This window comes from Dendrobates tinctorius, unplaced genomic scaffold (genome assembly GCF_039654945.1).
Source record: "Dendrobates tinctorius isolate UK_male_01 unplaced genomic scaffold, ASM3965494v1 ptg000073l, whole genome shotgun sequence".
Lineage (NCBI taxonomy): Eukaryota > Metazoa > Chordata > Amphibia > Anura > Dendrobatidae > Dendrobates > Dendrobates tinctorius.
Window position 1 is genome coordinate 13,667,043 of NW_027361741.1, and position 12,707 is coordinate 13,679,749.

Here is a 12,707-nt window from a genome sequence, read left to right on the forward strand (position 1 = left end):
ACAAAAAAAATCTTGAAAATGGCATAGCTGTAAAGCAAAAATATACTATATTTTAGAAATTGTTGTATATTATGTAATGATCGTATTTAATGTGGGTTCATCTGAAATTATTATGTAGAGCTGTAGCAAACCACAAACTGAAACCGCATCATCCTAAGAATATCAATATTGTAGAGCACTCACACTGCTTCTCGCTGCTATTTGATTTTGTATGATAAATTTCCAAGAAAAAAATGTCATCTGTTAAGATATCATTTGCTACATCTGTATCTCTATAATACGTAAAGGGTTTGTTCCATGAACAACATATACTGGATAACTTACCCACAGGGTGATAAAAATGTTTTTACTGGGGATCCAATCATTAGAGCCCCCCCCATGTTATGAAAATCAGGATCAAACAGTCCCCGGAGGGAATGGAACAATAATGAGCATGTGAGACTACCACTCCATTGAATGTCTAATAGAAGTAGTCGTTGTTCATGCTCAGTAGCACTTCAATAACTCAGGGGACTTTGGTCCTTGTTCTTAGAATTGTTGTGATCCCAAGCAATCATACCTTTATCATCTTTCCTGTGGATAAGTGATGAATGCTGTTTACAGGACAACACCTTTATTGAAGCATAATTTTTATTATCAACCTATTTATGAAAATAAAAATAATGGCAGTACATATTATCTCTGATTGTACTAATGTCAAATGTCATTCCATCTCTACAGGCTGTAGAAGAACTCATCTACCTACTAGACCTGGAAAAGAAAAGCATTGTGATGGGTCGTAGCCAGGCAAGTACTTCAGTATTTCCTAAAGTTAATGGAGAAATAATGGACTAAATCTTTGTAGTCTAACATTCAGGCACTTATTAATTACTTTGGATTCAGCTTGGCTGTCCCTGTATGAGGTGCTTCCTCTTTGACTAGTCAAGATACTTTACATATGATGAACGACAATATGAAACTGTGTTTTTTCAATATTGTTGGGATGCTTTGTCATAATAAGCCTATGATAAACAACCTTTGTAGGAGGCTGATAATCTGCTAGTGTTGGATTACAGGAGTTTAATCCTGCTGGCAGCTTTCCTATAGCCCCTTAAAGATATATGATGTATAGGTGCTCCTCACAAAATTAGAATATTATCAAAAGTTTAAATTATTTCTGTACTTCAATACAAAAAGTGAAACTCAAATATTATATAGAGTCGTTACAAACAGAATGATCTATTTCATTTTCAGTGTGTAATGAAAACCAAAAAGTCATTATCTCAGTAAATTACAATAATTAACAAAAAACACCTGCAAAGGCTTCCTAAGCATTTAAAAAGAGCCCTTAGTCTGTTTCAGTAGGCTCCACAATCATGGGGAAGACTGCTGACTTGACAGATGTCCAGAAGCCAGTCATTGATAAACTCCACCAAGAAAGTAAATTTTGAATTTAATTTGGAAATCAAGGTCTCAGAGTCTTGACGAAGAGTAATGAGGCACACAATCCAAGCTGCTTGAGGTCTATTGTGAAGTTTCCACAATCAGTGATGGTTTAGGGAGCTATCTCATCTGCTGGTGTAGGTCCACTGTGTTTTATCAAGACCAAAGTCAGCACAGCCATCTACCAGGAAATTTTTGAGCACTTCATGCTTCCCTCTGCTGACAAGCTTTTTGCAGATGGAAATTTAATTCTCCAGTAGGACTTGGCACCTGTCCACACTGCTAAAAGTACCAATACATGGTTTAAAAGCAACAGTATCACTGTGCTTAATTGGCTAGCAAACTCGCCTGACCTTAACCCCATAGAGAATCTATGGGGTATTGTCAAGAGGAAGATGAGACATCAGATCCAACAATGCAGGTGAGCTGAAGGCTGCTATCAAAGCAACCTGGGCTTCCATAACATCTCAACAATGCCACAGGCTGATCGCCTCCATGTCACATTGCACTGATGCAGTAATTGATGCAAAAGGAGCCCAGACCAAGTATTGAGTGCATTTACTGAACATTCATTTAAATAGGCCAATATTTTGGATTTTAAAACCATTTTTCAAGCTGGTGTTTTAAAGTATTCTAATTTACTGAGATAAAGACTTTTGGGTTTTCAGTGGCTGTAAGTCATAACCATCAACAGTAACAGAAATAAACACTTGAAATAGATCAATATAAACCTCGGCCCCCAGCTGCATGCTCATCAGGTGTATCGGCCCTTGTAGCGTTCTAGAGCCTATAAAGAGATACGTGTTGGCCCCCATATAATAAGCTCACCCGTTCTAGCTCCCCCTTGTAATTATCTTCCACATCCTGGGCCTCTTCCAGTAATAATTTCTCCATCCTGGACCCCATGCTATAACATTTTCCCTCATTCTGAATTCCTTTCTGATACAATGTTCCCCATCCTGGTATAATGTCACTCATCCTGGTGTAATGGCCTCCAGCCCAGTATAATCTCCCTCATCCGGGTACAATGTCTCCATCCTGGTGTAATATCCCCCAGTCCCTCATCCTGGTATAATGCCCCCATTATGATATAATGTCCCGCATCCTAATATACTATCCAAAATAATGATAAAATGTCCCCCATGATGGTATAATGTCTCCAATCTTGGTATAATGTCCCCTTGCTGGTATGATGTCCCCCGTAATGATATAATGTCCCCCATCCTGGTATAATGTCCCCCATTCTAGTATAATGTCCCCCATCATTGTTTAATGTCCCCATCCTTCTATAATATCTCCCTTCTGCCATAATGTTCCTCATCCTGGTATAATGTCTCCATTTTGGCATAATACAGTGGAGAACAACTGTAAGCAGATTGTGGGAAACTTCAGCAGTAATAAAGAACAGAGAAAATGGAAGTCTATGAATAATAATAATACATAATTTGGGGAGAGCTGTAGGAAAAGTGCAGGAGCTTCAGAGTCTGTGTGACTGTGATTGATTTAGCGGTGAATTTCAGTAGACAATGTAAATTTCAATAGACCATTTTTCTTCATTCTTTAAGCAATACAAAAAAGGATGGTGGTTTAAATCCCCTGTCTTATTTTTATTACTGAAGAAATATACTGAAATCAAAACTTGTCTGCCTGAGAAAGTGTGCTCCCAGGCCTGTGAGACTGGCAAGAAATAATTGACATATTTTTGCATGTATTTGGCATTCCTGTTTGTAATTTTTTTGTTTAGTTTCTATTTTTTGTACAAAAGAAAATTACCAACATTCTTGACATGTACAATAAATACAACTATCTACCTATCAAAGTGAGTATCTTACAAATATTGTAATTTTTTTTGTATTATTGTAATAATAGTCCAGTTTTACACCCATAGACACTTCACCAATGAAGTGCAAGATTGCAGGTGCTGGCTTTTGACACATTAACCTACTGAGCTTCTCTAGTTACATTCTTTCAGGAAAAGGATAGTTGACTGTATTAAAAAAAATCTTAAAAAAACAAGTACACATTTTACATACCTGCTTTACCAGTAAACTTTAACAACTGTATGTGCCACAGCAATATTGTGAGCTATTGCCACATTTTCCTCTTTTGGGTAGGTACCTACCAAGCAATGTAGTGTTATTGGTTATGTCTTTTTGTCCTGGATGAAAGAGGGGTGTGAGAATAGTGTTTTAAAAAATGAAATAATATATAGGTTTTACTTTTTTGCACACGTACTTTACTAGTCCATTTTAGCAACTGTACACCAATAACAATACTGCAGGCTGCTGCATTTTTCTTTCCAGGTGTTTACCTACCTACCACTGTGGCATTCTTAGTTATAGATTTTTTCTTAGGTGGAGAATACTTTTTAAAATAAAAGATCAATGTAAAAAAATACACATGTTTACATTTTTGCGCACCTATTTTACTAGTTCAATTTCCCAATTGTAAACTGTGTCCCACTATACTTTGGGCCGTTGCCACAGTTAGTTTCCTGAGCATGGCGCATACTTCCTTGGCATTTGTTATGTCATCATTTTTGGGTATAGTTGTCCGAAAGCAGAGATAATTTCTGGACAGCTTGTGAAAAAGCTATTGCTTCCTCATTTAATAAAGAGCATACTTATTGATACTGCCTGTGGAGACACAGCATTGTATCTTATTTAACCAGACGACTAATTTTAGCAAGCCTGAAAGAATAGACTGTTATATAAATGTTGACTTTTGAATGTATGTGTTTATTTCTAGTTGGTCAATAAAACAGACTTTGCTTTTGTAAGCCTGAAATATTGACTTGTAAGTTCACCTTTGATGTAACATTGGGCTCTTATCCTTGATGACTAGAGATGTGTACTAATTACACATTGTCCTGGCCAGATAGTGTGCTGGCATTCCAAACAGAGCAGGAAAATATATGCAAAAAGATTGCATAGTCAAGCAATGCAACTTGGTGGTCACCATTCTTCCCCTTATTTGTGATGGTGGATTGAAGGGCAATTGTTAAACATAAAAAGAGGTGATATGCCTCTCTGAGAGTGTGACAGACAAAGATTCAGCCAAGACATCCAAAGGAACTTGGACAGGACAGCAGTCAATACATCATGGCTCCATCACGAGGTTCACAGATTTATTATTCTACAGGATGCCAACTTAGGGGACCTCGGCCCTGGTTAGAAAATTAAAAATCTGCTCCATGGACCATCCCTGAACTATGTATAGATTGGTGAAACCCAGGTTGGGACCATCCGGTCACCTGCAACTTATGGATTCATTTGGAGAAACCAGGTTGCGACCATCCAGTCACCTGGCACTTATGGATATGCTTGAAGAAACCAGGTTGGGACCACCCAGTCACGTGGCACCATGGATATGTTGAGAAAAGCCAGGTTGTGACCCTTCGGTCAACTGGTCCTTGTACCTGAATGGACTGTCATCTTCCTAAGCTTGTCGTTACCTCTTCTCTGTGTGCATACCACAGGTGGGGTAGTCGATCCTGGAAGCTCTGAAGTCACAGATGCTCTTAACCCGGCGCATCAGCGGAAGGATGAGACTGCAATGTGCACCATCTTGGAATATTTTGCTGGACTGTTCTATTTGTTATCTGCCTGTTTTGTGGTTCAATAAAGTATTGCCACACTGTTTTACTCTAACCCTATGTTGTCTGAGTAGCATTTTGCCCACGTTAAAAGGAGAGCAGGCGTTCATTGGGATGATTCCTGGTCCATGTGGTTTCGGCTAGCGGACTTGGGCACAAGCCAACCCCCGTGTCTCCACACTGCCCAAACAAGAATAATTTTTCCACTACATCTTGTGAAAAATCCACGGCATCCACTATGTGTGGTTACCTCCTTTTTACCAGCAATTTGCCCATAGCCAGATATGTTAATGTCAATTAGACATTACTGTGTTTGCATTAACCCCTTAACGACTGCCGATACTCCTTTTAATGGTGTCACTCAAGGGTACTTATGCCTCAGCACTGCTTTTTAACAGTGCTGAGAAATAAGTGTATTAGGCCGAAGTCACACTTGCCATACAAAAAAATTGTTCTGATTTTCTCGGCCGAGAATTGCAGGAGTGTTCTCCTTATGGTAATCCGTATGTAATCCGTTTGCAATGCGATTATGTGATTTCCTCGCATCTAGTATCCGTATGACATCCGTATGAAATCCGTATGCAATGCGATTTTAACATGAGCTTTTACATACAGCAGTTCTCTGTCATTGACACATCATTTTAAAACAAAATATTCTTCAAAACATATATATATATATATATATAAATATTAGATTGATAGATAGATTGATAGAAAGATTAAAAGCCGGCAAATGATCTGCCGCATACAGTATAATCACAGAGTCACAGGTTAGAGTAGAATAGATAGAATAGATATATACACATAGAATAGGTGTATATATATGTCAGTGACACACGCACACACATATATATGTCATTATATTTCATAGAAGAATAGCTGAGGGCTGATGTTAATAGCCTAGAAAGGGGCCATAGATAGTGGGCCCCCTGGCTAAAAACATCAGCTCTCAGCCTCCCCAGAAAAGGCACATCTCTAAGATGCACCAATTCTGGCACATAGCCTTGCTCTTCCCACTGCCCTGTAGCGGTGGCATATGGGATAATAGTTGGGGGTTGAGATCAGGTGACATCAAGCCCTGAGGTTATTAATGGAGAGGCATCAATAAGACACCCCTATTACTAGCCCCATTTCTCCTGTAATAAAATATAAATTAAAAAAACAACAATACACCATACCTGTCTGTCGTTGTGTCCCACGCCATGATCCATATCTGTGGGATATACATTTTTCAACTTGGACGGTGCTAAGATATGAAATTTTCACGGTGATCTGCTATGAAGACACTGAGCATGAACTGCCATGACCTCATCACTGGCATTTTCCCACGGTCCTGAGGTCACAGCAGTTCTGCCTGGCTGTGAGAACAGCTTCAGTGAATGGCAGTGATATCACTGATGCTGCGCTCCCTCACAACCTGAACTGCGCTGAACTCTTGGAGCATGGGAAAATGCCAGTTCATTTTCCCACACTCCAGAGTTCATCACAAGTCAGGCAGTGATGTCAGCGCTAGTCACAAAGGCTGTGCTGGCAGCATCTCCTCATTCACCAGTGGTTTTTCAGCTGGGATGGGCGCATCTTAGGTTGCGCCTCTCCATTACTAACCTAGGGGCTTAATGTCACCTGAAAGGTGACATCAACCCGCCAACTATTACCCCATATGCCACCGCTACAGGGCAGTGGGAAGAGCAAAGCCATGAGCCAGAATTGGCGCATCTTAGAGATACCCCTTTTTTGGGGCAGCTGAGAGCTGATGTTTTTAGCTGGGGGGGAGGCCAGGATCCATGGATTTGGATTTACTATATGTAATTCATCTCTCCTATCCTGTCGGCTCCTGCAGTGATTTTACAGAAGCCGACAAATGAAATACTTATCTATCTCTCACTGCAGTATAAATACATACTGTATATATACTGTGTATATATATATATATATATATATACTGTATATACATATATATATGTGTGTGTGTGTCACTGACATCTATATATATACTGCTCAAAAAATAATGGGAACACCTAAACAACAAAGGGTACCTCCAAGTCAGTCACACTTCGGTGAAATCAGCACTGATTGTGATGCAATTTCTCCTGCTGATGTGCCAATGGAATAAACAACAGGTGGAAATGATAGGAAGGTCATTAACATCCATGTGTCTGCTCAGTAAGAGTGTCTAGTGCTCCCTTTATTTTTTGAGCAGTATATATAAAGATATATATAGATATCTATATATATTTGTTTGTGTGTATTCTATGTGTATTTATCTATTCTTTTCTAACCTGGCAGTGTCATTTTACTGTACACCGCACATGAGTTGCTGGCTTTTCAAAAAACATCGGTGCGTATTTCTCGCAAGTCACACGGATGGTCTGTGTGGTGTGCGATTTTTTTCTCGCACCCATAGACTTGCATTAGCAATTCTCGGCCGACATACGTAGAAAATCGCATGGTGCGATTTCACTCGCACGTATAATACGGCCAAAAGAAAAAATGGTGATGGGAGCTGCCCCATAGATTAACATCGCATAGCACTCGTCCATATTCCTCACTAGTATGACTCCGGCCTTAACGGAATAACAGTGACCGCAAAAAAAAGTCCAATTTCCCATTTAATTTCTCTCTCCTCTGATGTGATCACACATCAGAGAGGAGAGAAATGGGGCCCCCTGATCCTCCGAGGTACCTCCGTGTCCCTGCATCCCCTCGTGAAGTCCCCCTGCCCACGGCATCTTCTTCCAATAAGAAAATGGCAGAAGCGTTTTATAAAAATGTATGGTAATTTAAACGGCCATGCTAAGCAATTAAATGTACCCTTTTAATACTTAGTCTTTGTAAGATGTAATAGTGATACAGTGATGGTACTGAAAAGTATAATGAGCAACTCATGTTGAAGTGAATATAGACTGTTGTTATGGAAAATACTGCCCTAAGAGAAATCACGATACATTTTCTAAGTTGGACTTTCTTTCCTGAGGCATTTTTTCTAGTTTATGGCACTGTGCTACCATGCCTGTTTAATAATGGACTTGGCACAGGCACCGAATGCAGAGAGGTAAATCCATTAATACGAACACTGATTTTGCAGCAGCTTTAAAGAACTCATTGGGGCTGTGCAGTTAATGTAGTCATTATTGAAGCAATCAAACCCTTAATGAGGCATTACTCCATCTCTGCTAATTTTCACTCTATTGTTGCTGTGAACATTTATGTCAATGCAATGGGAAAGGAAATTGACTAAGAAAAGAGAAATTTGTCTGCATAAGATTTTTAGTGAGTGTTAATGTTAACATGATCCCCTAGCCCATGAAGAAATCTATGGTCTCTTTTGTAAGTGAATATGAGATGCTGTACTGTAATAGTATTGATGTGTTCCAAGCTCAGCGTTCAAAATTTTATACTACTTTTACTACAGATGATTGTACTTTTAATGTTTTACTCTTTTAGTCTTTTGCCATTTTTGAACGCATTTGCAAAATCTTACATTTTTACTATAAATGAACATATATTTTTAATGATTTACACTTTTAGGCTATGTGCCCACGTTAGCGTTTTTAAACGCTCAGGAAACTTGTCTCCTTCCCAGAAAACGTGCGTTTTTTGCGCAAAAACCGCGTGTTTTTGATGCGTTTTCTTCCGTGCGTCTTTTGGACTATAGGAAATAGCCAAAAATGCGGACCTAAGCGGAAATTAATGAACATGCTGCGTTTTTTACCGCTAAGCGTTTCCTTAGCGGTAAAATGCACCCATTGGCACAAAAAGGCCAAAATGCATTAAAATGAATGGGATGCTTCTTTTAAGCGTTTTTGATGCGGTTTGACCCCGAAAAACGCATCAAAAACGCAACGTGGGCACACAGCCTTACACTAGACGAACATATTTCTAATGTTTTACATTTTTTTTAACATAATTGTAATGTTGTACACTTTTACCTTTGATGACCATAATTGTTTTGGTACATTTTTACAATAAAATTAACAAATTTCTAATGTTTTACAGTTTAGCCATTATTGAAAATAATTTTAATGTTTTACACTTTTACTAATGCTGAACATAGTTGTAATGTGTTGTGCATTTTTTTATAATTGTCTTCCTTTTGGAAGTGCATTGAGCAGCAGGGTGATGGGGTGGTAAAAGGAAAAAAAACTCTTTTAAGGCCGGTTTCACATTAGCGCTTTTTAAGCGCACGCACGGCCGGGGGTAGCTCCGCCCCCGAGCTGGCTCTCTGCCCGGCGTGCCCGCCCCTTGTTTGTAGCGCCGCCTACTAGCGGACAGCGGCGCCTGCGATCGGCGCACCCTATCTTTAGCATAGGGTGCGCAGATCGTGCGCAGGCCGTGTGCTAGTTGCGCTTTGACCTGCGCTGCGCACTTTTGACGGTGCGCCGTGCGCGCCAAAATCAAACTTTTCGGATTTTGGCGTGCACGGCGCAACGTCAAAAGTGCGCAGCGCAGGTCAAAGCGCAACTAGCGCACGGCCTGCGCACGATCTGCGCACCCTATGCTAAAGATAGGGTGCGCCGATCGCAGGCGCCGCTGTCCGCTAGTAGGCGGCGCTACAAGCAAGGGGCGGGCACGCCGGGCAGAGAGTCGGCTCGGGGGCGGAGCTACCCCCGGCCGTGCGTGCGCTTAAAAAGCGCTAATGTGAAACCGGCCTAAATCTTCTGCCTGGGCGAGTGTGAACGAGGTGAGTGTGACTTGAGCGTAAGTGCGAACTGTGGTAAGTGTATGACTTGTGATTCAGTGAAGAGGTATTTGGAAAACCCTTAACAAATACCTGTGTGAGTTGCTGAATTGTGGGTTGCTGAGTGCTTTCTACTTGTTCAATTTTTGGGGGGCTTGTTGGCTTGTTTAACCTATTTTTTATCTCTACAGGGTTAATCTCTTATTTTACTAACTGTGTTTTTAAGGGGTAACTATATTGCATTTAAATCTTGAGGTGTAACTATATTCACAAGGGGTTAATTAAGGGTGGGAGTTCATAATTAAGGGTTTATAAGGGGCAGCTGGTTGGGGCTCAACTCCTTTTGGAAGTGCATTGAGCAGTAGGGTGGTGTGCTGGTAAAAGGGGAAAAAACTTTTATATCTTCTGCCTGAGTGAGTGTGAACGAGCTGAGTGTGACCTGAGCGTAAGAGCGAACTGTGGTAAGTGTGTGACTTGTGATTCAGTGACTTTGGATTCAGGGAATATCCAAGGGAGGTATTACTGAATTACTGTTATATTTTATTAATACTTTTTATTTTATTTTTGCTTATCTTTTCTGTCTGGTGCAATCCCCATTAGGATGTGCTCCACTATTGCCAATGCCATCCAGTGCACGTCTTGCCGCATGTATGAAATCCTTGAACAGCCGGTCGAGGGTGCATACTGCTGTGCGAGATGTGAGCACATTGTGCATTTGGAAGACCAGATACTGGATCTAAATGTGCAGCTGGCAACACTGAACCCAGCCTTACAGACTCGGATTCTTTACTGTAAGAGCAGTGAGACTATGGAGCTCTCTGCCATATGATGTTGTAATGAGTGATTCCCTACTAAAATTTAAGAAGGGACTGGATGCCTTTCTTGAAAAGTATAATATTACAGGGTATATACACTAGTTTCCTTAATATTGCGTTGAACCAGGGAGCTAGTCTGATTGCCGTATGTGGAGTCGGGAAGGAATTTTTTTTGTGAAGCTTGCTGTTTGCCACATGGGGTTTTTTTTTGCCTTCCTCTGGATCAACAAGTTAGGGCAAGTTAGGACAGGATATGGGTTGAACTAGATGGACTTAAAGTCTTCCTTCAACCTTAATAACTATGTTACTATGTTACTATGAGGCTTTGTGAGAAAGCAACTTATAGAAATGTTGTTATATGACATATTTTTATTATAAACTTGGTTTCAGATAGTAATGATTGAGCAGTAAAATGCTCGAGTGCTCGGTACTCAAATCAAGCAGGTCAGATGCACGGTTGGCTCGACCCAAGTAACGAGTATAATGGAAGTCAATGAGAAGATATATATCTTTGTACCGTGATAGCCAGTAGATAGAAAATTATTTAGAATTGAGAGTTCTCATTGGTTGATACCTTTTAATGGCTAACTGAAAAGATGTCAACAAATTGCAAGCTTTCGAGACTCAGGTCTCTTCATCAGGCTTATGAAGAGACCTGAGTTGTCTTGAAAGCTTGCAATTTGTTGCCATTAAGGACTCTCAATTCTAAATGGGAAACTAAAGCATTTTTCTGAAAGACTCTACCTGGAGGGCTAGGGGGCAGTAAAATTGCTGAAATGGATAGAAAAAGCACTGAAATGGAATGAGAACAGCATGGGAAAGACGCATCTCTGACTATCAGGTCAATGCTGGGAACAATGTTGTCAGAGTATTACTTCACTTTTACGCACTGCCAATAAAAAATACAGAAACGAAGATAAAATAGATTTTACAGGAAAAAATGTTAGAAAACATTCTTTCCAGTATATTTATTTGTATATAAGGCAATATTAAAAAAAAAGAAAAAAAATACTTTTTAATAGCCGGGCTATTAAACTTCAGTGACCTAACTGAGATCACTGCTAGCACCGTGAGAAAAAGTCTCATCATGCAGCGCTGAGTTCAGTGAGTCCTGCAATAAAGGGGCCCTGCTTGGAATACAGTCTCGGTGGCATGCGTTAACTTTGAAGATGTCACTGCTAGTAATTGAGGCTGCGCTCGTAGCAGTTCATTCTCCAGTGGTTGTCAGCCTGGACGGTCGCACCTTGGCACTGTCCAGATTAAAAACTATTTATTCCAGAAATGGATTACAGTGTTGGACAGAGCGTTGGACAGGTGAGGAATATGATTGTTTTTTATTTTTGCTTTTTACAGGACACCATGGCTTCAGTGGAGTGGGAGTTATGTGAGTATTATTGTTTATTATTTTTTGTTTTTTACAGGAGACCATGGCTTCGATGGAATGGGTGTCAGGTGAGTATAACTATGTTTGTTTTTTTAAATGAAAAAGTAAAAGTATGTTTTTTTATTTCAAATAAAGGTCTTTATTCTGACTGTGTGTTTATTTACAATGTAATTATAGGATTGGTAATGGTGAGGCATCATATAGACTCCTCCCCATTACTAACTCATGGGCTTGATGTGAATGAACAATACAAAGGTGACATCAGCCCCACAAATATGAACCCCACTTGCCACCGCCATTGGGCAAGTAGGAAAAGCTAGGCAAAGTGCCAGAATTGGTGCATCTATTACATGTGCCCTTTCTGGGGCAGCTGTGGGCTGCTATTTTTAGGCTGGGGAGAGCCAATATCCATGGCCCCTTACCAGCCTGAGAATACCAGCCCCAAGCTGTCTACTTTAGTTTGGCTGCTTGCCAAAAATGGGGGGACCCCACACTGTCCTTGCAATTATTTATTTAAATAATTTAAAAAAATGGCATGGGGACCCCTCTATTCTTGATAACCAGCCTTACTAAAGATGACAGCTGAGGGTTGCAGCCCACAGCTTTCAGTTTTGCTTTGCTGGTTATCAAAAATACTGGAGAACACACATAATTTTTTTATCCATATACCTAATTTGGATGTGTCCATGTGTCTGTGCACAATGAGTCATCCACAGCTCAACAGTAACTTAGGTATCCATGGTTACTACCACTAGCAGCTACAGTGGGGCAAAAAAGTATTTAGTCAGTCAGCAATAGTGCAAGTTCCACCAC

The 12,707-nt window shown here is 40.2% G+C and overlaps 1 protein-coding gene across 1 annotated transcript in view; it reads left to right on the top strand.

Annotated features, from left to right (window-relative positions):
- The window catches only part of MYO18B (myosin XVIIIB), a 972,020-nt gene that overhangs the window by 408,376 nt on the left and 550,937 nt on the right, over positions 1-12,707 (top strand). The window contains exon 22 of the mRNA XM_073582823.1: positions 721-786. Within this exon, the coding sequence (XP_073438924.1) occupies positions 721-786 (66 nt within the window). The remainder of the gene's footprint in view (positions 1-720; positions 787-12,707) is intronic.